The sequence below is a fragment of the Palaemon carinicauda genome, chromosome 4 (genome assembly GCF_036898095.1).
Source record: "Palaemon carinicauda isolate YSFRI2023 chromosome 4, ASM3689809v2, whole genome shotgun sequence".
Lineage (NCBI taxonomy): Eukaryota > Metazoa > Arthropoda > Malacostraca > Decapoda > Palaemonidae > Palaemon > Palaemon carinicauda.
This window is the reverse complement of record NC_090728.1, coordinates 69,061,012-69,088,017: the sequence shown is the minus strand read 5'-3', so window position 1 is coordinate 69,088,017 and position 27,006 is coordinate 69,061,012. Positions and strand designations below refer to the sequence as shown.

The 27,006-nt window shown below is 37.2% G+C and overlaps 1 protein-coding gene across 1 annotated transcript in view; it reads right to left on the bottom strand.

Moving 5' to 3' along the window:
* The window catches only part of LOC137639491 (uncharacterized peptidase YuxL-like), a 185,516-nt gene that overhangs the window by 77,053 nt on the left and 81,457 nt on the right, over window positions 1–27,006 (bottom strand). Inside the window, exons 7-11 of the mRNA XM_068371758.1 lie at window positions 14,851–14,997; window positions 13,359–13,428; window positions 13,006–13,107; window positions 11,918–12,157; window positions 8,121–8,317 (exon numbers count right to left, since the gene is read on the bottom strand). Of these exons, the coding sequence (XP_068227859.1) occupies window positions 8,121–8,317; window positions 11,918–12,157; window positions 13,006–13,107; window positions 13,359–13,428; window positions 14,851–14,997 (756 nt within the window). The remainder of the gene's footprint in view (window positions 1–8,120; window positions 8,318–11,917; window positions 12,158–13,005; window positions 13,108–13,358; window positions 13,429–14,850; window positions 14,998–27,006) is intronic.

The window sequence follows — 27,006 nt, the reverse complement described above, 5'->3', positions numbered from 1 at the left end:
GCGTGCAACTGCCTGAAGTTCATGACACAAGTCAGTGGCGTCTATGTCCTTGCTTTCTCCATCTCGTAGTGTTGTTTCCAGCTTGGTGCAATGTTCCATAAGTTGATCCCATTAAGTGATTTCACATCATACAGGAAACCAGAAACAGACTTCATCTGCTGCAGTTGCCGAAAACGTTCCAATACAGAATTGATGGCAACATCGAGTACAGCAAAATAGAAGTTAACTTTAAAGTTCACTTTTGCATTCTGCACTGGTGTGTCTTCTCCTTCATAGTCAAACTGCATTTTCTTTTTCCTAAGACGAACGAATTTATCATAAATCATAATACCTTCGGCAGCTAGGCCTACATCAAGTTACATGCACTAATATTAGCAAGAAAAATTATGTCAATGATTTTAATATCGGCTACCCTCCGACATCTATACTGTGTAAGTTAAATCAATGACCAAAAATTAGGCCTAGGCCTACCTGGTAACTGGTAAGTGATGAATCACGATTTTGGTGGAATCATATACAGGATCTACGATTCTACGGTCTATCCGGGAATGTTGAAGACTTAGATTAATTATTAGTAGCCTCACTCTCGAGTCTCAACTTGTAGACATGTAGGGGAATGTGCAGGATGTCTGTGCTCCAAGATTTCACCTCACGGTCTGACTCACCAAAGAAAAGAAGTGAAGTGCCTTTGTAGCTTTCAGAGGAAACACTATCTTTACTTTTAGTAAGACGGAGTAGACCGTAACTTGTATAATACACGTTGCTCGATGTGGGTTGCAGCACGAAAAAATAACTAAATAAAATAAAAAAAAATCTGGAAAAATGTCCGCGCGGAGAGAGAGAGAGAGAGAGAGAGAGAGAGAGAGAGAGAGATTCTTGTGGACCATACGCGTATGGCATGATGTAATCTCGATAATATCATAAGACTTCTTTATTCTTTTATGGTAAGCATATCATAATTCATTCTAAAAATAATATTATTAGATTATTATAAGTAAATAATTCTCTTTTTAAAGAATTGGTGCAGAAATATTTGTCAACTGACTCGAACATTTAACTACATTACTTTGTTTTCCGTATATTCAGTATTACTCAGTTCAAGTAAACTGAATGTATCCTTGCTTTATTGTATTTGTATGTAGTATAAAACTGCGTCATTCTTTAGAAAAATATTTAATTTCAGTTGAACAGTATATGGAACTATGAAAAAAAGTCATTGTAGCTTTCTGCATATTTTTCTTTATCGTAATATATATATATATATATATATATATATATATATATATATATATATATATATATATATATATATATATATATATATATATATATATATATATGTAAGGACAGTGAGACAAGCGTCACCAAGATCAACTGATACTTTATTCAAATGTGCGTGGGAGTATATTACAAGGTGCGGACGGAAAGGTAGGATGGCGCTGGCGCCAAATCAGATTGAATTGCCCACCAAAATATATGTGTTTTCTTACACTCACAAATATACGAATTATGAGTTAACAGAAACATATAATGAAATAATACATATGTCAAAATGTAGCTCTGATAGAGCGGAATACATATACATGGGAAACCACGGTGTGGCGAAAGGAGAATTCAAATAAATAAACAGTTTGTTGATTTTCTGGACGACGAAGGGAGCGGTGTCCTTACAAATACTCCCCCCCCCCAAGACATCGGGCGGCGTAAAGGGCTGAGGATCAATCTTCGTATATTTTCGGGCGTCGGAGGGTTCCTCTTGTTTTTGAACGGAGGGGCGCGCCGGCGTTCGGCGTAAGGATCTCTTCCTCTTGTCGTCGTTTGATGATTTTTCTTTAGTTGGGCGCCTTGTTTTGAGGTGGCACTCTGGATCTGCCAGGTCCAGCGGTGGCGGTGTTGCTTCCTTCGAGAAACGCTGGTTTCACGCGGTCTATTGAGACCCAGTCCTCTTGGCCATGGACGTCGAGAAGGAAGGCTTTCGTTGTCTTCTTAATTACCCTGTAGGGGCCTCGATAAGGTCCAATTAGTGGTTGTCGATGAGCGTCGACACGGACAAAAACGTACCCGCAGTCATCCAGGTTTTTTGGGTTGGAAGTGCTTGGTTCTGTCCTGGTAAGTTTTGAGACATGGACTGAACTTCCTGGCGATGTCCCTTAGGTGATCCAGCTGCATGTCGTCAGTTGATGAGGGAAAGAATTCACCAGGAACTGCGAGCGCCTCCCCGTAAACCATTTCGGCGGGCGAAGGTTCGCCGTCTGCGCGAGGGGCGGTGCGAAGGCCGAGGAGTACCCAAGGAAGTCGTGATTTCCAGTCCCCGTCGGTGCAGCTCGCCATCAGGGACGCCTTGAGGGCGCGGTGAGTTCTTTCGACCATGCCGTTTACAGCGGGGTTGTATGCCGTGGTGCTGTGGAGCGTCATCCCCATGAGGTTCGCCAAAGCGAGCCATATTTCTGAGAGGAAAGCGGGGCCTCTGTCTGTCGTGATGTCGTCAGGAACGCCAAACCTGCTCACCCAGCTTGACAGGAGGGCTTCAGCGCATGCTTGAGTCGTAGCTTCGGTCATCGGCGATGCCTCCAACCACCTCGTGGAGCGATCAATGATTGTAAGCAGGTAGCGAGCAGATCCAGAAGGGGGCAATGGTCCCACGACGTCGATGTGTATGTGACCGAACGTCTTTTTGGCTGGGGGAAATTGCCTACCCCCGATTCGGTGTGACAGCTGACTTTGCTTGACTGGCAGTTGATGCATGACTTTGCCCATTCCCGGGCGTCTTTTTTTATCCCTGGCCAGACAAACTTTTCAGACAGAAGGCGAGCGGTGGTGCGTCCTGAGGGGTGTGAAAGTCCATGGATGGAATCGAATATTTTCCTTCTGCAGGAGGCTGGTATCCAGGTACGTGGGCGGCCGGTGCTGGTGTCGCAAAGAATAGTTACTCCTGCTGGTCCGAGGGGAATCGCACTTATCTTGAGCGCGGATGGCCCCGTCAGGTGATCCTGTGCTTCTCGGTCGGTGCGTTGTTCAGTTGCGAGATTGGCGTAGTCGATTCCCAGGTGGATTGCATCAATTTCAATCCTTGAAAGGGCGTCCGCGACTGGGTTTTTCTTTCCTGGGACGTAACGTATGGTGCACCCGAATTCGGCGATTGTTGCGAGATGACGTTGTTGTCGGGAGGACCATGCGTCTGTCAATTTCGTGAAAGCGTGTACGAGGGGTTGATGGTCCGTCGTGATTGTGAAGGGAGTGCCCTCCAAGATGTGCCTGAAGTGGCGGACGGCGAGGTAGACGGCGAGGAGTTCCCTATCGAAGGTGCTGTATCTTGTTTCGGCGTGTTTCAATTTCTTGCTGAAGAATGCCAGCGGTCGAGGAGAACCATCGACGAGTTGCTCCAGCACAGCCCCACAGGCGACGTTGCTGGCGTCGGTCGTTAGTCGCAGGGGCACGTTGTCGTCGAAATGAGCCAGGGTGGTGGCATTCGCGAGGGCATCCTTCGTCCAGGTGAATGCCTGTTGCTGGGGCAAACCCCACTCGAGTTTTTTCGCTTTTCCTTTCAGGACGTTGTCGAGGGGTGACAGGGTTTGTGCAATGTTGGGGATGATGCGCCTGTAGTAATTGACCATCCCCAGGAACTCCTGAAGTTGGCGGATGGTCGTAGGTATCGGGAACTTCCTGATGGCGTCGACCTTGGTTGTCATGGGTTTTACCCCGCACGAGGATACGCAGTGACCAAGGAAATCCACTCCTTCCGCACCGAACGTGCATTTGTCGAAACGTACGACCAGGCCGTTCTCCTGTAGGCGTTTGGGGACGGTGCGGACGTGCCTCCGGTGTTCCTCCTTGGTTTTCGAGAATATCAGGATGTCGTCGACGTAGCAGACGCAGAAAGGTAGGTCACCCAGAATGCTATCCATTAGTCGTTGGAAGGTCGCCCCGGCGTTGCGTGGACCGAAGGTTAAGTATGAGAAGGTGTAGGATCCAAACGGCGTTACAATGGCAGTTTTCGGGATGTCTTCCGGAAATGTGGGGACCTGGAAGTAAGACTTGAGGAGGTCCATCTTGGTAAAATACTTCGCGCCGTGCAACGCGTTCGTTAGGTCCTGCATGTTGGGCAGCGGGTAGTGATCAGGCGTTGTGATGAGGTTGAGGCACCTGTAGTCGCCGCAAGGTCTCCAGGACCCATCCGGCTTTTTTACCATGTGTAGGGGCGATGCCCAGGGGCTTGATGCTTTCTTACAGATACCCATGCGTTCCATGTCCTCGAAGGCGCATTTGGCATCCTTCAGTTTCTGGGGCGGGAGGCGGCGGAATTTGGCGTGAGTAAGAGGTCCTGTCATTGTGATGTGGTGGTAGATCCCGTGCTTGGACGGGGAATCTGGCAAGTGTCGGAGCTCGGGCTTGAAATCCTCGGGAAATTCTCGTAGGAGGTCGGCGTAGGGGTGCGTCGTTACGGCGGATACGGACATTGTTACAGGGCCGTATTCTAGGGCGCGGGACTGGCAGGTTCCCGTGTCGATGAGATGTTTGTTAGCGACATTGACAAGGAGTCCTTGGTGGGCGAGGAAATCCGCACCAAGGAGGGGGCGATTGACGTCAGCGATAGCGAAGGGCCAAGAATACGAACGGCCCATGATAGATATCTTGAGGGTCATAATCCCATAGCACCGTATGGGAGATCCGTTGGCGGCGATGAGTGAGGGAGCGTTTTTGTCGGGACCACGGTCTAGGTCGGACTTGGAAGGTGGGAACGTTGAATGCATTGCGCCGGTGTCTACCATGAGTCTACGGTTGGAAATGGTATCGAGGATATAGAAACCATTCTTGTTTTGGTTAACTGCGGCTGCAATGGTGGCAGGTGGATGCTTCTGGCGTCGTCTTCTAGGGAAACTGCATGGTACTCTACATTTCTTGGCGTCGCTGCCGAACTGTTGGTGGTAGAAGCACCATGCTGGGTTAGTCCTAGGGTTCGGTAGTGTTGGTTGCGGCGGTTTCTTTCTTGATAGAACGTTGATCTCTTCGTCCTCAGGGGCCGTTGCCAAGAAGTCTATGGAAGAGCAGCTGCTGAAGGAGGAGAACAAAGGCGGTGCTGACGATGATGCTCTGAGGCGAGATGCTTTGGAGGCCTCGTGGAGCTTCTGAGCCTTCGACATGAGTTCTTTCATCGGGAGCGTGTCGGCGTCTGTCAATTGGGCCCTTACGTCCTGTGGTAGGCGTCGAAGAAAGATCTCGCGAGATAAGCTAATCTCACGTCGTCGGCCGTTGCTGTCTGTTTCGGGGAGCGTAAGCAGGCCGGATAACTCGTCCCACGCCTCGACAGGAGAGGTGTCACCCATGGGCTTGCCGGCGAGGTCCAGGACTTTCTGTGCCCTTGCTGAGACGGAGAGGGAGTAGATACCGATGAGTTTCGTTCTCAGGTCGTCGTATGAAACTGGGCCGGCCTGGGCGTCGAGCCATGGGGAAATCTTGTCGAACCTCTTCAGGTATGGAGGTGAGAACGATGTCAGCCTTGGCGCAGGAGTCGCTGAGTCTAGCGACGCGGAAGAGTACGTTTGCTCTCAGGAACCAGGAAGCGGTGTTGTGTTGAGAAAAGGGCGGCAGTTTGACTTTGGGTGTGGAGGCGAGGCCGTTGGGTGCGATGGGCGTGTTGCTTCCTGCATCGTGGCCAGACGACGAGTCGGCGAAGAGGTGAGAGGTTGATAAGTCGGTTAAGCTCATCCTACTGCCTTACATGCACCGAAGTGTGGGAGAACCAAAGGCAGGCTCACGCCTAAGGTAACGGAGTATAGAGAAGGTAGCACGGCCGTAATAAGTCCGTTAATGGCAAAGCCAAAACCGCTGATACTACTTTCAACTCCGGGATCACCAGTTGTAAGGACAGTGAGACAAGCATCACCAAGATCAACTGATACTTTATTCAAATGTGCGTGGGAGTATATTACAAGGTGCGGACGGAAAGGTAGGATGGCTCTGGCCCCAAATCAGATTGAATTGCCCGCCAAAATATATGTGTTTTCTTACACTTACAAATATACGAATTATGAGTTACCAGAAACATGTAATGAAATAATACATATGTCAAAATGTAGCTCTGATAGAGCGGAATACATATACATGGGAAACCACGGTGTGGCGAAAGGAGAATTCAAATAAATAATCAGTTTGTTGATTTTCTGGACGACGAAGGGAGCGGTGTCCTTACAATATATATATATATATATATATATATATATATATATATATATATATATGGAATTGTAAGTGCCGTCTCGTCCTTAAGGGTGCAAGAATGAAGGGGGCGCAAAAACTGGGAACTAAATAAATAAATAAATAAACAAATAAATATATATGCAAAGCAATTATATATATACAGAACAATTATAAATATACGGAACAATTATATGTAAATTTATATATATATATATATATATATATATATATATATATATATATATATACGATAAAGAAAAATATGCAGAAAGCTACAATGACTTTTTTTCATAGTTCCATATACTCTTCAACTGAAATTAAATATTTTTCTAAGGAATGACGCAGTTTTATACTACATACAAATACAATAAAGCAAGGGTACATTTAGTTTACTTGAACTGAGTAATACTGAATCCGTCTATTCAGTATTACTCAGTTCAATGTCACCGTCACAAAAGACTCACTTCATGCAATGTTCCATAAGTTGTGTGTTTGTTATCCCATTAAGTGATTTCACATCATACAGGAAACCAAAAATAGACTTCATCTGCTGCAGTTGCTGAGCATACTGACTACTCAGGATGCAGGAGGAGAACTTAGTAACGGCTCCTCCCATAACTTGCCACACTTCCTCCTCGAAGCGTTAACGCTAAGTGGGGTGCAGATAGCTATGTGGCGTGTCAAGCATACGTCCCCTGTTATTATACGATATCCTAAAGGGAAACCTTATGGGTACTCGTGCCAGAAGTTAGAATTCTGTGAAACCTTTAGTTTAATTCTCTGGGAATATCTACTGTAGTCATATATACCCTTAGGAAGCTACTGAAGGAACCTTCCATCAGGACGACATGGCTTGAGCCCAAAAACACTACATAACGTTGAGGCACGATTGGTGATTCGCATTGAAGAGAAAGGGAGGAAAGGGAGTGGGGAAGGGGTAGGAGTGAGCCGAAAATATTTCTTTACAATACTATTACAGCAATAAAAAAGTGTTATATGAAATTTATTAAACGTATTTTTATTTTGAAACTCCAAGAAAAGGCACATACCTATACAATAATGCGTAAAAAGCTAGAAAACTGCGATTTTCCCCCTAAGAAATCAAAGAGGTAATATCAGCACATGTTGGTCATTCTAACTTACTTTTTTATCCATATATTCTTCATTTATCCTGTTTCCTTTCTGATACTTTTAAACAAATGGTTCCACTCTAACTCACAAATCTCAGTGTTCATTAAAGTAGCAATCGAATTGTCCCATTGTAGGATCTTATTAGAAAATAGAATTAATTAACAAACTCATATATTTAAGTTACTGATTTATTTTCTGAAAACAATTATTCTATTGTTCGAAAGGTTGCTCTTTATCATTTCATAGAGCGTGTCAAAAATAGTAATTTACATAGATAGATACTTTGGCATGGAAAAAAGCCATCGTCTCCTTCCTCTGATACTCAACCTGAAAAAGATGAAGGGTTACAATTCCAAGGAAAAAATTCAATTTTCACGGCAATGTAAATGAATTATAAGGTAATAAAACATGGGGATTAGTATGGTAAGTGCTTAGGCTATCACTGGTAAAATATATTACTAATGGAAAATGTCCTTTCAGATATTTTTTTGGATAATTCTCATCAATGTTACTTCTAATGTACCATTTTTAATAGATATTTACTGTTCCCAGCTTAAAGTTATGGAGTATTTTCTTTTCGCACAATTAAATTGAAGCCAGTTTCATTCATGCAAAACACGAATGCTAAGATTTGTATGTGATCTAGTTCCCCCAACCGACGGCACATAAGGTTTATATTATCTAAGAACGCCCAATTCCAGCCATACCATGTGATAACACTAGATAAGAAACTTAATTTAATTTTGTCAAGGTTTTTCGTGAGAAGGATCCAACACCAAGTAAAGCCTTACATTTCATGTAGTTTGTTCCTGTAGAGAGTACCGTACCCGGTACTGCCCCTGTAGTCTACATCCAAAATAGCAAATCCTCTGGAAGTAAAGAATTGGTACGTGAGGTTGATAACCCTCGAAGCTGCATCTGTTGGTCCCCCGTGGGCTTTGACTAATAACGGTGGCCTTGTGCCAGCAGGAGCGGTATAATCTTTGTTCTGAAAGAAAATATAAGAGATATAGACTTGTCACAAAAACATCTAGATACAGAATTTCTGACTTTAATTGTTGATAAGAACCTACAATCTCTCTTTTTTTATTAATTTTAAGGTTGCAAAACCACTGTGTGAAATAACAAGGGAATTTGATGGAACACTTCAATCATAATGGTCACCATCATTAAATGGGAATATGTAAAGCATATATCGTATATAAAAAAACATTAAACAAAACTCAATACTGCACACATCTAGTATTTCTTTTTCATTATTATGTTTATCAACTTATTTTCCGTTGTTATTTTGATATGAGAAAAGAGATTAACTATCTAAAGCCAAAATAATAGAAGAGATTAGATTCAATTCAAGCAAAACTGGTAAGTTTAAAAATTGTAGTGAAGAAATCTATATTAAAAAAAAAAAAAAAAAAAAAAAAACACACACACACACAGCTGTCTGTCCATTTTTACTGACATACTGGCAAGACAAATCTATAAGACTGGATCAGAATTTCAACCAGCTTTCAGAAATAAATCCCTCCATATAAACAATACTTCACTTTGTAATAAATGGTTGCATGAGATGTAAGATAATAGTGTGTGCACGGTTACCGTTGCTATACTACAGAAGACCTTGTTGTATTACTTTGTGATGCATAATTTAGAATTGGTCGAGATTATAGATAGTGCCCTACACTAAAATGTCTCTAGAACTATTTGACTCTTCAAAACATGAATCTGCAAATTCAAAGGAAAGTTGTCTGTGGAAAGAAAGACGAAAAGAAGACTTCCTTGTCTTAGATAAAACCCGGTGCAATCTTATTTTTGTAGATAGTAGTTCTACAAGGACACAAGAGATGATTACGATAACTTGTCTAAATTGCAGACACCAGTGTATCCCCTGAAAAGGGGAAGGGGCGGGGAATCAATTGAGGTAATGATTAGATTAGATTAAAGGAGTTTATAAAGCCAATGAGATCATAAAACGCCGTCCTAAATAATCAAATTAAATTGAAAATTTAGAAAGGGATTAAAACACTGTAAAGAAACTCAGTCACACATCATGGCGCACACATAACAAATTAAGTATATAAACAAGTTTAAAAATAAAAGAAACTAATGAATTCAATAAAATAAAAAACACCGATTTCGTGTAGATGAGAAATAAGGGTATCTAAATCTACACCATCCCTTAATACATCAACGAGGGATTTACCCTCGAAATAGTCATGTGCTCAAACCAATAAGATCACTCTGGTGTAGGCCGAATACGGCCACCGTCAACAATGTTTTTATGTGCGAGGCAATTATGAAACGTACACAATTTCGGTCTCCTCATGTCATTGTGGTTCCCGATATTGGATTTGGATTGCAGGCAATGGCACTGGTGAAGTTCTCCAGTGCCGTAATTGATATTTAAATTTGTGAAAACTTTAACGTTTTAAAAACCACATACACTCATATCACCATATCATTCACACATTAAAATTGATAGATTGATTAGAACTAGAAATAAATCCAATTGCATATAGAAGGTTGACTTTATGTAAATACCCAACAAGAGCATTTACAGTACATCAACATCTAAAATATCAGCGACGGTTTTATTACCGAGATTGAATTTTTGCATTTAAAGCGACATCTTTTCGCTTCCCTGTCTGCTACCTCATTACCACGAAATCACAAATGAGAGGGAACACAACAGAAATAAACTGTTTCGTGCAAACAGAAAATGGGAGAGCCCCTTTTGAGCTCTCGGAACTAATGAGTGAAAGTTATTTAAGAATCTAATACACTCTTGGAGTCGCAATATATTATAAACATTTCGACCTCATTTTTTAAGATAAATACCAAGTCTGAGGCATACTAATATCTATTCTTCAGAATTACATTTTAAGAATAAATGTATTGTTTTCTCTTGAAATAAAAGTGAACTGGTTAGCTTTGTATGTATAGATAATTTTAAGGACTATATTTGTGTAAAATTATGTTAGTCTCCCAAAAACAGAACTTGCTTCAACAAATTTAAGGAGCTCCTTTATAGAATATGAAACTATCTATTCCCATGGGCACTCTTTTAAAGGAGAATCAAAACGTACCGGGATTATTAGGTTACCATAGATTTTAAACTAAGGCATTAAATTTTCTCATTCAGTCGGAATACTTAAAAAAAAAAAAAAAAAAAAAAAAAAAAAAAAAAAAACTTGCGATAGAAACGGATAATTTTTGTAGACTTAAATAGCCTATTTTAAACTTTGGTGCTGATGATGAACTTCGTAATGCCCACCATAATGAATGGTAAGAGTTATATCAACAATATGATTCAGGTGACAATATGACACGCTAAAGATCAAGAGAAATTTGTATTATCACACTTACGTTAGTTGTCATAAAAAGATACAGTATGCTCACTCAATAGAGACCAGTCAGTAAGATTGATGGAAGGCTGAGAGATAAACAAACAGTATTTCGAAAAGGTAGATATTGTACTGACCAAATTTTTATTTTAAGACATGTGCAGTAATACGTAGAATACAGAAATCCACGTTTGATAGCATTTGTGCACTATGGAAAAGCCTGTGATAGTGTGCAACGGCCAATTTTGTGGAGAGTCCTACGTTATTATGGAATTCCTCTTAAATATGTAAATTTGATTAAGTCTGTTCATGAGCATAGCAAGTGCAAAGTTATGTTGTTTATCCTCTTCATGGATTTTGTTTTGCATAAAACAGTTGGGGATGGTGGAAAAGGATTGGACTGGATTGGTAACAGGAAATTAACGGACATACAAAATGCTGATGACGCTTCCCATATTAGCAAAACGCCCCAAGACTTGCAAAGCTTGTTTACTAGAATGCATGAAATATGACATGACTTTGGGCTTAAGATAAGTAGAAGAAAGACAGAGATGCTGAAAACGGAATATGTAATGGAAGATGAAGTATTACTGAAAGGAAAAAAGATTAATGAGGTGGAATCATTTGAACATCTATGAACTCTAATTTCTAATACAGTCTTTAGGATTTGAGTTTGATTAAAGATTGAAAAAAGCAAATCAGACGACGGCTAAATTAAGTAAAATTTGGAAATCAAATCGCCTGAAATTACATATAAAAATCAGGCTATATACAAGTTTAGGGAGATTGTTGTTACTATATGGACATGAGTCAAGGTATGACAATGAAACAATATCCAAATAATTTTGTAAATTTGAGAACAAAGCCCTCCGAAGAATATTGGGAGTTAAATGGCAGGACAGAATTAGAAATGAAACTATTAGAGAGATCACTCAAGTGTCATATGTGGATGAGATCATGATAAGTGGTAGAAGGAGATGGTTTGGGCATGCTTTTTGCACTCCACAAGAGAGATTAGTTCAACAAGCTTTCAACTGGGCTTCACAATGCACTAGAAGAGTTGGAAGACCCAAGCCTACATTGCTGAGGACTATGAAGCGCGAAGTAGATGATGATGAATGGAGAAGTATTGATTTAAATTCTCAAGATAGAGATGATTGGTAAAATCTTACAGAGGCATTTGTGTCAATAGGAGTAGGAGGAGATGATGATGGTGAAATAGGTTTTGTAATATATGAACAAACCTTTGGTAAATAGAGATATCCGTAAGCAAAATCGCCTTGCGTTGTTGGAAACTGGATTTGCTTGGCTAATGAAATGTATCCGGGATCGACCCACTGATGCTCCGGGGGAGAGGAAAGCGATGCTGATGGAGAATCCTCTGTATGTGATTGAAGCTTTTGGACGTTTCTTACATTTCCTGTTTCCAAATTGACCTCGATAAGTCGGAAAGGTCTCATCCCGTCTCCTGCCACGACGTACACCTGTTGAATATGGATGTGTACAACAAATGCGCATATAATTAGCATTCTATATAGGTAACGTAATACCTTTAAGGTTGAAATTGTTTGTGAATGTTTATCATTTTGTGCGGAGACGAACACTGATAAGTCTTTGATTCCTTACAACTAATATTTTGATCTTAAACTAATATTTGCAGTAAATTCTAGTTTCAGGGAGGAGTATTTCGACGTTGAAAACATGGTTTTTATAAATTTTGCACATATTTTAAAGATAAAGTCCCTTTATAAGACATGAGGTAATGGCAGACCACAATGGGTACCTGGGATCTTTGGGTGAGGGTAACATTTTGAACAACTTGAAAATACATCTATAAAATTGGATTTCAGTTTTACCATTAGGATACACTATTTCTGATTCAGAAAAAAAAATGCATAGCAAAAAGAGATCGGAATCTTTCACTCCAATAGCATTGAAGGCAGTCCTATCTGGAGCTTCTACCGCGTGACACCGTTCACGTTTGAGAAGCGTCAGTATGAACAAGTTTGGCATTCATTACATATCGGTAAGTACTGTCCCCCGGTAACGGTGAATTTAAAAAATGTTCGAGTATGAGTTTTTTGATAAAAATAATTTGTAAGAAAACAAGAAAAACAATATCCAAGCCTCGTCGAAACTTAAAAAAGATTCAGAGAGGATTTCTTGTTATATAGGCTACTTGTTATATAATATTGCATTTATACGAGTCAGGCATAATTTTACACGACGGTATTTTGCAATCATATAATTCCTATTATTTGAACAATTACCGCATGAAATTGACAAACTGTGTCTGTAAAGAGACGATGGTAGATTTGTGGACTAAATTTACCTTTTTGCCGTCCAAACCGTAAGCAACCCCAAGACTATAAGTAGAATAGCCAGTATGGAGGATTCTCTTTTCCAGTTTGATAGAGTCAATTACGGTGAGATCCTGCAAATGAGAAATCTAAGTCAGTATTTCTCTCACCAACATTAAGTGCCATGTTCATTTCGCTGGTAGAAAGAGAATGTGAAACTTTTAAAATGTATTTTCTTTTGGTAGGTAAATGTCTATTTAAAAGGCATTAATTTTTGTAAAGAAGGGTAGCTGGTTTATTTCACTTATTCTGAATAGCTGAAGATATGCCATATTTCAAAAAGGGGAAGAGTTTAGAGAGACAAAACAAAAAGTGTTGACCTTACATTTCCACAAATGGCAACTACTTCGTTAGAACCAATTCCAGGATTCACGTCGTAGGCCTGCCGACCAAAGCTGCAAGGAGGAAAATAAATGAGTCTATTAAAGACATAAAATAATTAATGGAAAACATTAGCCCAGTCATATTTTGGCTTTGGCGATCCTTTACGGTTTACATTCTATCTAAATACTTTTTCCCCTTTTTAAGAAGTTTAATGAAATCAAAGAGGCAATGGTTAACCTTTTAAAACTTGAGGCAACTCTTGTCTTACAAAATCAGTGTCCCTTACAACTGGACAACTGTAAACGATTTAAAAGAAAAAAAACGAGGGATATTGTAAGTAAATATGATAATTCAGATTAATTGAATAAAATGATCGCATCTAAGGATATACCATCTTCCTTATATCATATGAAACATTATTAGTTAATATTTTACTGTAAAATTACTTTAATTATTTTGCAAGCTTACTTTTACAATGGGCCCCCTTTACACCAATAAGCTTTTTCATAGGCCTAGTAGTGTTTTAATCATAATTAGAAATGTATAAACATTCATATAAAGTAAGACAAAACAGCATATCCAATCTAAATCAAGCATTCGCAGTGAAAAATAACTGTATACGAATAAGTAATTAACTATATTCCGACCATTCTAAAACCAAGGTTAAGGGTATTCGAGCTGTGGATATACCGTTGCCTTTCTGTCTAAACAAACGAGGGGTCAGTTATCTAAAGTAGATCAAAGACATTGCAGATAGGTAAACACAATCCGATATAGCATAAACGTCGACATTTTATCATCTTAAAGGAGAGTAAACTTGTAATGCATGAGGCCCTCGTAAAACAAGCGTTATTATGTATATGAACTGTGTGTGATGAATGGGTCCCTTTTTACTTGGCGCTAATAAGCAAGTTTAAGATTCAAGATCAGACAAGCGCCACGACTTAATGCAGAAATATTTTCCTGTAATGGTGACAGGTGGCAGGCCCCAGTATACTTTCTACTGTTATCTTTGTTATCTTTCTGTGTTGACACATACACAACTTTCTCGCATCTACATAGCCAAGACAAAGAATTGCCTTCGATGTATGTTGGCCAGTATTTTATGTCGAAGAAGCAGTGCAGATGTATTTTCAAGGATATTTCAAAGGCAATTGATTAAACAGAGATAGAATATCTCATTCACTTCGTGCACTTTGTAACCTTTGTATCAATATGTGATGTACACATGAAGATAATAACCCATATTTCATGCCTGACGACGCAACATACAAATTTGGTGTCGCAGTGACGTAGCATAGGCGTACACATGATTTTAGATTGGAGGGGGGGGGGGTGACTATAGGTAAAGCGAATAACAAATTATCCATAAAAATGTATACACCAACAAAAACTGAACCGGTAATGGCGCCCCAAGAAATCTTTCGATGTCAAATATCATCCAGATATCTATAATCTTTTCGTCAATGAATAACCTGAATAGAGATACTCACTACCACATGGGCCATCCAACTTCCTGTGACTGATTGGTGAGGTTGATCTCGAAGCCTCTCTTGTTTACGTGGTACAGATTCCACCAGCCGGTAGAGTCGTGCACATAGAACATCTCGTTCTTCTGGTTGAACGATGGAGTCATCATGCTACCGGGAAGGACAATTTGAAATATTTATTCTTTGTGATAGTCTTCCGTCAAAAGACATTGACAACCATCCAGTTTGTCTGAAGCCACAAAGTTCCATGCACACCATGAGCAGTAATGTTTCATATGTACTCATATTGTTTAATATATATATATATATATATATATATATATATATATATATATATATATATATATATATATATATGTACAGTATGTATATATATACATTATATATATATATATATATATATATATATATATATATATATATATATATACACACACACACACACACACACATATATATATATATATATATATATATATATATATATATATATATGTATATATATATATATATATATATATATATATATATATATATATGAAACTGATACCTATGATCTATAAATATTTGTCGTTAGGCATTTTCTAGGCGTTAGTATTATTATTATTATTATTATTATTATTATTATTATTATTATTATTATTATTATTACCTGCTAAGCTACAACACTAGTTGTAATTGTAGGATACTATAAGCTCAGGGGCCCCAACAAGGAAAATAGTCCAGTGAGGAAAGGATACATGGAAAAATGAAATATTTTAAGAACAGTAACAACATTAAAATAAATATTTCCTATATAAACAATAAAAACTAACAAAACAAGAGGAAGAGAGAAATTAGATAGAATAGTGTGCTCGATTATACCCTCAAGCAAGAGAACTCTAAACAAAGAGACAGTGGAAGACCATGGTACAGAGGCTATAGCTCTACCCAAGACTAAAGAACTATTGTTTGATTTTGAAGTGTCCTTCTCCTAGAAGAGCTGCTTACCATAGCTAAAGTCTCTCTCCTACCCTAACCAAGAGGAAAGTATCCACTGAACAATTACAGTAGTGAATTAGAATTGTTTGGTAATCTCAGTGCTGTCAGGAAAATCTGTAAAGAACAGGCCAGACTATTCGGTGTATGTGTAGGCAAAGAGAAAGTGAACTGTATGCAGAGAGAAGGAATCCAATATAGTACTGTCTGGCCAGTCAAAGGACCCCATAACTTTCTAGTGGTAGTATATCAACAGATGACTGGTGCCCTGGCCAACCTACTACCTGTTATAATGTGGTTTTAACAAATGGACTACGCTATAAGATTCTCAAAATTTTTAAAGGATGTACAGTATATGATAAACAAATCCTGTGGGCTCTGGGCCCTGCAGTGGACCGCGGCTTTCTGTGTGTGGCGGTACCAGGAAAACACTTCAAAGAAAAGTAAGTATATAGAGTACTGTACAAACAGTATATTTTACAAATTATAAAATAATACTTTTCTTAAATAAAACAGAATTTATGGAAAGAACTTTGATATTCCAAATGCAAAAAAAGTGTAACTACGATAAATAGATATTAACTATTATAGGCAATAGGTTGGCCAGGCCACCAGCTACCCATTGAGATACTACCGCTAGAGAGTTATTGGGTCCTTTGACTGGCCGGACACTACTGCATTGGATCCCTCTCTCCGCTTATAGTTTTTTACCCCCTTTCCCTGCACATACACCGAATAGTCTGGCCTAATCTTGCCACATTCTCCTCTGTCTTCATATACCTGACAACACTGGGATTACCAAACAATTCTTCTTTGCTCGATGTGATAACAACTGCAAAGTAATTGTTCAGTGACTACTTTCGGTCTTGGTAAGGGTAGAAGAGACTCTTTAGCTATAGCAAGCAGCTCTTTTAGGAGAAGGATACTCCAAAATCGATCTATTGTTCTCTAGTCTTGGGTAGTGCCATAACCTCTGTACCATGGTCCTTCACTGTTTTGGGGAAGAGTTCTCGTGCTTGATGCTTGAGCACACTATTCTATCATATTTCTCTTCCCGTGTTTGTTTGTTTTTTCAAGGTTTTATAGTTCTTATATAAAAGACCTATTTCAATGTTGTTACTGATCTTAAAATATGTTAATGGTTAATTTTGTAGTTTATTCATAACCTTATTTCCTTTCCTGACGGGGCTAGTTTTCTCTATTGGAGCCCTTGGGCTTATAGTAAACTGATTTTCCAACTAGGGTTGTAGCTTCGCGGATAATAATAATAATAATAATAATAATAATAATAATAATAATTACTCATGTGGATTGGAACTTTGCAATAAATTTCAGGCGAAACCAAGGTCAAATGTATTTGATGAAAATGTCTATATACTTTTACCGATACTTAGTTTTAATATATATATATATATATATATATATATATATATATATATATATATATATATATATATATTTATATATATATATGTATGTATGTATAGTTCACGATATACTTTTAAGAATGCGGTAATAAATAGGAAATTAAAAGTATGCTAGAAGTATTACAGTTTTCTTTTTATTAGTTTTAACTTGAAATGTCAGAAAGCGCCTTGGATTTAAGTATTTTTCCAAACCTGGCCTGATGCTACGAAAGGCAACAAACATTTAAAATATGTCTGTGCATATCACAATATTAATTTTTTTCATTAACAATTGACATTCCTGCTGTGAATTATTTAGTTTATAACTAATTATATTTAGCATTATAGAATATTGTGTTACAGTGACCTGGCCAGGGCTTCATAGCAACCGTGTGCTGAATAGAGTCCATCAGGTCTTAGGAAACATCGATTGTTTCGACGAAGAAACATTGAAAGTGGGATCTTCGTTGTTATGCTTTACTAATGACTGGCTCTTTCAAAGCAATTATGTTCACTCAAAATACTAATGACTAATATGGGCCCATAGGTATTACAACGTTCGTATATTTCAGAGCGCGAATTTTTGCGATATAAAATGAAAAGAACAATATTAAACCGAAAGTTCAATATATTTGATTGAAATAAAAAAAAAATCTTTCCCCGTCTGTCGCTTTAAGAAAAAACATTATCAAAGTTGATACCATTCTTAAAAATGAATGATTAAAATCATGAGTTGTCGTTTAATTGCATTATTTCTCTCTATGTATTCTGTGGCTGAAATGTTTCTCTGCATTCTTAAAATTCTTAGCTCACCTCTTGGTAACACTAAGCATTTCTCCTACCTTATTGAACTCGAAAACAAACTTTGAGGTTTGTTTCTATCGTTACTTGCGCATTCCTCGCGTTATTTCTGCATATTCATGTTTTAACAAAAAGTCATATTCACTAAGCAAGGTACTGGCTCCCGCTCTAATTAACTCTTAATCAAATTGCATTTAAGTATTGAAACACAGAAGTCTAATATATATGCGTGCGCACACACACAGTATATATATATATATATATATATATATATATATATATATATATATATATATATATATATATATATATATATATATGTGTGTATATACTGTACATACACACACATATATATATATATATATATATATATATATATATATATATATATATATATATATACAGTGGAACCTCTACACACGAACGTATCTATATCCGAATTTTCCAACATCCGAAGTAAAATTCGGTGCTCATAGCGCCTGAGGTGTTTTTTTTTTCCGCCGATAGAAGGCAGCACATTGACCTCGGAGGGACGCTCAATTAGCGGGTCTTGGGTCAGTCCTCTGTTCTCGTCGGCTTCTTGCAGTTGTACTCTGTGCGTTCTGCTATTAACTCTGTTTTAATCGTGATTTTTTACGTGCATCCTTTAACGGTAATTTACGTAAAGTATGGGAACTAAAAGGCTTAGTTTTGCCAGTGGTAGTGGTAGTGGTGAGAAAAGGAAGAAGGAAATGCTTTCTTTAGAAATTAAGCAGGAAATTATTGAAAAACATGAGCGTGGCATCCGCGTGAGTGAACTTGCTAAACAGTATGGCCGTAATATGTCGACGATCTCGACAATCCTTAAACAGAAGGAAGCTATTAAAGCAGTGAAACCTTCTAAGGGGATCACTATAATTTCCAAACGCCGTACCCCTATCATAGTAGAGATGGAACGACTTCTACTAGTGTGGATTAAGGATAGAGAGATCGTTGGCGACACCATCACCGAGACCGTTATCTGCGAGAAGGCGCACGCCATCTTTACGGACTTGAAGGAGGAGAGCTCTGGGGGTGATGCTGGGGAGAGTTCAACCAAGCCTTCCTCAGATGATTTCAAGGCATCTCGTGGCTGGTTCGAGAAATTTAAGAAACGGTCCGGGATTCATTCAGTTGTTCGTCACGGAGAGGCTGCTAGTGCGGACACAAAGGCTGCAGCTGACCTTGTCAAGAACTTTGAAAAGATCGTGCAGGAAGAAGGCTACGTAGAGCAGCAGGTGTTTAATTGTGATGAAACCGGGCTGTTTTGGAAGAAGATGCCGAGTCGAACCTACATTACTGCCGAAGAGAAGAAATTGCCTGGACATAAGCCAATGAAGGATCGGTTGACTCTTGCCCTATGTGCCAACGCTAGCGGGGACTTTAAAGTCAAGCCCTTACTGGTTTACCATTCAGAGAACCCTAGGGCCTTAAAAGCACACAACGTCGATAAGGATCAGCATCATGTTTTCTGGCGATCCAAGTCGAAGGCCTGGGTCACTAGGCAATTCTTTGTGCAATGGGTAAACCAAGTTTTTGGCCCTTCTGTGAAGAAGTATCTTCATGAACAGAAATTGCCTTTAAAGTGCCTGCTATGCCTTGACAATGCACCCGCTCACCCCCCCCCCCCCCCCCCGGACTTGAAGATGATATCTTCGATGAATTCAAGTTCATAAAGGTGCTGTATCTCCCACCGAATACCACCTCTATCCTCCAGCCCATGGACCAGCAAGTCATCTCTAATTTTAAGAAGCTGTACACCAAGCACTTATTTAAGCAGTGCTTCAATGTCACGCAAAGCACCAACTTAACTTTGCGTGAATTTTGGAGGGGCCACTTCAACATCGTGCACTGCTTGAAGATCATAGACCAGGCTTGGGTGGGATTAACTCGACGGACCCTCAATTCTGCCTGGAAGAAGCTGTGGCCTGATGCAGTTTCTCCCCGAGATTTCGAGGGTTTTGACCCCGAACCTGATCCCGTGGTCGGTGCAGCGGAAGCCGTAGAGGAAATCGTCTCCCTTGGCAAGTCCATGGGTCTGGAGGTCAACGCAGATGACGTTACGGAACTCGTCGCCGAACATCACGACGAACTTGCCACGGATGAGCTCAAGGAACTCCATGCTATGTTGGAGCACATGAGTGATGACGAGGAAGGGAGCGAGGAGGTAGAACATGTGTTAGGTTCGGCGCAAATAAAAGAGGTGTTAGGAAAATATCAAGACGTGGTCGACTTCATCGACAAATACCATCCAAAAAAATTGCAGGTTTGTCGTGTAGTTTCTCAATTCGATGATGTTTGCCTAACTCACTTTCGAAACATTCTGAAAAGCCGTACCAAGCAATTATCTATCGAAGCTTTCTTTAAAAAAACTGCGAAGCGAACTCGCGATGAAGAGGATGTAAGTGAATCGAAGAAAACGGCAAAGAGTGAAGCGGAAGAAAGTGAAACACAGAAAACGGAAAAGAGTGAAGCAAAAGAAATTCAGTCAATTTTAAATGTAGAGAGTGATAGTGATTAAAATTACGTAATCATCAAAAAGAAAAAAAGAAAATGTAAAAAAAAAAAATATAAAATATAAATATAAAAAAAAATAAGCTAAGTTATGTTAAAGTTCACTTAGTGTAAGTTAGAATAAGTTACGGTAGTGTACGTTTATCGTAGTTAACCTCTCTACCTCCTCGCCACCCTTCCGTCTCCTCTCTGCGTAGCAAGACTAACAACACCTGCGCTGGAGTTTCTAAGGTAAAGTGACGCTAAAAACCTGTTTCTTATTTATCATTTTTTGCTAATTCTTCTTATTTATATGTCTATTCAGCTTATTTACATGTCTATTATCTAATTGAGTGTTCATTATTCTCATGGGAAAATTATGTGTAGTAGTTTATTAAGAAGTTATCATAGGTTTTTGGGCTCAACCACGGATTAATCCTATTTCAATGTATTCTTATGGGAAAATTCGTTTCTACATCCGAACATTTTCTATATCCGAAGTTGGTTCTGGAACGGATTTGAATTCGTATGTAGAGGTTCCACTGTATATATATATATATATATATATATATATATATATATATATATATATATATATATATATATATACATATATATATATATATACATATATATATATATATATATATATATATATATATATATATATATATATCATCTTCTCCTACGCCTATTGACGCAAAGGGCCATGGATAGATATCGTCAGTCGTCTCTATCTTGGGCTTTTATATCAATACTTCTCCATTCGTCATCTCCTACTTCACGCTTCATAGTCCTCATCCATGTAGCACTGGTTCTTCCAACTCTTTTGGTGCCTTGTAGAGCCCAGTTGAAACTTTGGAGAACTGATCTTCCTTGGGAGAGCGAAGAGCATGCCTAAAACATCTCTCTCTACTCCTTACCAAGATTTCATCCACATATGGCACTCGGGTAATCTTTCTTTTATTTTCATTTCTAATATCTCCCAATATTCTTCTGAGGGCTTTGTTTTTAAATCTACAAAATCTGTTGGATATTGTTTTGTTTTCATACCAAAACTCATTTTACTTAAACTAGCCATTATCTGTTTTTTCTCTAATTTTTCATTCAGCTCAAATTCTGAGGATCCTGTATCAGAGATCATAGTTCCTAGATGTTTTAATGATTTTACCTCATTAATCCTTTCTTCTTCAATGATATTTCATCCTCCATTGCATATTCTGTTCTCATCCTTTCTGACTTTCTTCTATTCATCTTTAGTCCAACCTCATGATAGATATTTCACGCATTCTGGTAAGCAAAGCTTTGAAAGTCCCCTTGTGTTCTGCCAATAAGGACGATGTCATCATCATAATCGAGGTCAACTAATATCCTGTTACCAGTCCAGTCCAATCCTTCTCCACCTTCCCCAACTGTTCTATACAATACAAAATCCATGAGAAGGATAAACACATTGGTGACAACACATTTCCTTGGGGTACTCCACTGTTCACTGGAAAATAATTCATTTGATAGCACTCCACTAACATTGACATTGCACTTGCTATGCTCATGAACAGATTCAATCAAATTTACATATTTCAGAGAAACTCCATAATAACGCAGAACTCTCCACAAAATTGGCCGGTGAAAACTATCAAAGGCTTTTCAGTGCACAAATGTATCGACAATGGATTTCTACACATTGGTGTACCACATATCCTCAAATAAAGATTTAGTCAGAACAACTTCTATCTTTTCAAATCCTGCTTGCTCATCTTTCAGCTTTTCATCAATCTTTCTCGCTAGCCTCTTTAGAATAAGCATATTGTAATATTATTGTAATAAGTCAGATTTCCTTTTTTGCCTCTTTCACCAACACTCCTAGCTCCCATTATGCAGGATTTGCCTCTTCACACCACATTCTACAAATAATCTTGTATATATATATATATATATATATATATATATATATATATATATATATATACATACATATATATACATACATATATATATATATATATATATATATATTATAAATATTATAATATATGTATATATACACATATATATACTGTATATATATGTGTGTATATATATACATATATATATATATATATATATATATATATATATATATATATATATATATATATATATATATATATATATATATATATATATATATATATATATATATATATATATATATATATATATATGTTCAAAGCAAAGTAACAATAAATATATACAGATGTTTCAATCAAACACATAGCACCTTTCTCCTGAAGTTTATTGTAAAGTTCCAATCCACTGGAGTTAACAGCTATTTATAATAGTTACATGATTTATGCACATGAAATATGAAAGTTAGGCAGCTAACCATATTTCATACCTTACCTTATATATTTTCATAAATCCAGTTGTATTAAAAGAACAATTTTCTGATTTGAAAAGCACTCAATTGCATTCACGTAAGATAAAGAATTTTATTTTTCTTATCATTTACATTTATACAGTTGAAACATAATTTTTTTATGTAATGCACTGTTATTTCTCTCTCTCTCTCTCTCTCTCTCTCTCTCTCTCTCTCTCTCTCTCTCTCTCTCTCTCTCTCTCTCTCTCTCTCATAAAGTCGTGACCTTTTATGAAAACCTTCTAATTATGACATAGATTAATAAGATAAAATAAGATTTCAACGTATCACTTATGAAATCAATAACTTGGTTGACACTGGTATGTGCCTTTCATGATATTTTCATTCAAAGCGATTTTAGATTTATCATGAATCATTATTTAGATAAGACAGGCTAACGGCCGTCCTTTCTTCCGCCAGTAAAACAACATATTAACGTTATCTACGGCAGCAAAGCTCTGTTTAGCACAAAATCATTTCATTAGCATAAAAAAAAAGTGTAATCCATTTCTCTTTGTTAGTTCTCTACCACTGACAAAATCCCGATTATCATAAAATGTCAGCTATCTTGATTTCTAGCCTACAAGAACCGGATCTGCGTGATTTCTTAAATGAAATCATATATACTACTCCCATGCGTAGCAAAAGACATCACTAACTGATTTCTAAATAACCGAAAAATTCCTCTTTATATTTCATTGTTATTTTCGATATGAGGTGCATGACCATCTTTTAATCAAGTTATATGTAACTAATTTGTTTATTACAGGAGTTTCGGTAAATTGATGTTACAACAGGACCATTTCCTACTTTAACAGCTGACATTTTTTTTCCATGTGATCATAAATAATTCGTAGACTATTCTTTGAGACTGTCAGCACAATCACCATTGCTGCAACTCAGCACTGATGCAAACTATTGTTGACCCGACATGTGTCAAACCTTACATTTACATTTTAGTTACATTCGAGTCCATTCGACTACTGACTAGCTGTTCCTATCGTTGACCTACATTGTTTCTCCTATATTACACCCTTCAGCAAGTTTTTGCACATAACTAATTTCAAATGTAACCCATTACCAATACCTCAAGTTGTTGTATGCGAACAGCTTTTTACCAGTGCATAAAATATTTCAATGTTAAGATTCTGTCAAGGTGATGCAGCATTTACTACGGCTTTCTACGTGTTCTATCCAAGTAAATCAAATGTCACATGTAAGAGTTCGCCATTGGTTATTTCTCTTTTTTAAGGACCCCTTTCGTATCCGGCAATGAAACAGGAGATAACCTGGAGATGCTTGTTGTAGTACCGTTATAGTTGTCAATGTTTCACTCAACTTCAGTCAGCTGATTTTTTTTTATTATTATTATTATTGGAACGAGAGAAATGAATATTCTCTTTTTGTTGTTTCTTTGCTGGTGATTAATTTCAAAGAATATAATGATGCATATATGCAACATTTAGTTTATGGACAATTGGGTCTGAATGCAAATTTGAACATGTACTCATAAAGTTTTTGAGTACGTGGTTCCCAACCTTCTGCTTCACCATACTATTTGCGACCCCACTCAAAAATCAAGGCTATATTCTTTTTTTAAATAAAAAAAATTGTATATAAGGGATGAATTATAGTTTGTCATTGAATAGCAAAAACAGAAAAATGCACTTATATATAATATAATAATATAATTTCTTCAAATAACACACACTGCATAATAAAATTTTATTGATATGAGTAACACAAGCATTATCTTGATAATAAACAGGGATGTTCTCCATGTGATGGTAAGAACTGCTTTTCCATCCTCAGTATCTCATTCCGCAGTGATGTTTTCAACACAGCACAATGTAGTTTATCTTCAGCATGGAGAATAGTTCTCAGCATCGACTTTATTAAGAGTTAAGATCACATCACACATATGCTGAAGAAGAGGGCATAACATTTTAAGCATACCTTCAGCCAAATTTGGATATCGACGTAACTGCTTTATCCAAAACTGAATCTCTGTTAGGGAATCAAAGTCAGCTTTAGCACTGTCAGATCTAATAAGATCAATAAATTCCTATTGTTATCTTCCAGGAACATTTTCAATTGTTGCATCAAATGGTTTATTTGAGGTAAGGTAAGGGATAACTGAGGCTTTTCTGGAAAATATTGGCTAAGTTCCTCTTTTAAGGTCTCCAAAAAAGTAGGATCAGTAAACTTTGAAAACTGTTTTTGAATGGAATGTCAGTATCATTTACTTCAACAAATTCATTCAATATGGGAAACATCCTTTACTCCCAAAGATCCAGCTTCATTTGGAAGGCATTTAGTTTTTCTGCAAAATCAAGAATGCCGAAATTTTCTTCCTGAAGTGGAAGATTAAGGGAATTCAAAATTGTGTAGAAATCTACTAAGTATGCAATTTTTGCCCAATTATCCATATAACCTAAGAAACATGAATGTTCTTTCCTTCCTTACCGAGATAAGAATTTTGTCACCTCAGTATTCAACTAAAGAAATATCTGCAAGATATTGCCTTTTGGTAGGTACCTTACTTCCGTTTGCAACAGAACTTCATGCTTAGAGCCCATTTTTTATGACAGACTTTAGCAAACAAGCATTTGACTTTATAAAGTTAACTGCATTTACAACTGATTGCATAATTTTTCAAATCTTTGGCCATGTTTTTGCAGAAAATACTTGATGTATCACGCAATGAATTTCAACAGCTTCCAGAGAAATTTTCTTTACAACCTAACATAGAAGGTGCATCATCACATCAGTACACATTCTTGAAACACACCGGACTTTTTTTATGAACTTTGCATTTTTCGACTCGAAATGATGTCAACTTATCCTGCGTCACTTCTCTGCATATCACAAATTGAGTTTTTTCCTGCTGAGATAATGCAAGTATAACCAATATTGATGTAGTCCTCCATATATTTCTACTTTCCTTTGTTTACCATTGCCATAATTACAACAACCTATTGAAAAATCAAACGATATATATATATATATATATATATATATATATATATATATATATATATATATATATATATATATATATATATATATATATATATATATCACATCAGTACACATTCTTGAAACATACCGGACTTTTTTTTATGAACTTTGCATTTTTCGACTCGAAATGATGTCAACTTATCCTGCGTCACTTCTCTGCATATCACAAATTGAGTTTTTTTCTGCTGAGATAATGCAAGTATAACCGATATTGATGTAGTCCTCCATATATTTCTACTTTCCTTTGTTTACCATTGCCATAATTACAACAACCTATTGAAAAATCAAACGATATATATATATATATATATATATATATATATATATATATATATATATATATATATATATATATATATATATATATATATATATACATATATGAATATAAGTACACATACTTATATGTAAATAAACATATATATATATATATATATATATATAGAGAGAGATAGAGAGAGAGAGAGAGAGAGAGAGAGAGAGAGAGAGAGAGAGAGAGAGAGATTAAAATCAGTCAATTAAAACTTGCTAAAAATATCTATGATAATATTGAAAAAACTATGAAAACATATGATTATAAACACAGAAATGTGTCTGCATTTGTGCCTTATATATATGTATGTAGTGCACACACTCACACACACATGCATATATACATTTACATACACATACACACTTATCCCCTCCTCTCTCTTTCATTTACAACTTTTTTTTTATGGAGTTTGAAACTATAATATTTATCTGCATTTTAGGTAATCAGCAACAGCACATTTTTCATTTCTGTCATTTCTGCATGTCTTACTGCAGCTTAGGTTTCTAAACATCAATATTTTCGGCATATATTACTTTCCTAATTTGTAGTTTAAATATCGATATAAATAGATATCATAATTAATAGATAATTCAAACATCAAAAAATTTCTGTTACATGAATACAAACAAACAGCTCAGATATAAACTTAAATAAGGAAAATTACAACAATCTTAAATAATGCTCCATGCCTACAAATTTCCAAATACAAATTCATTGTTTGTTCAAGCAGA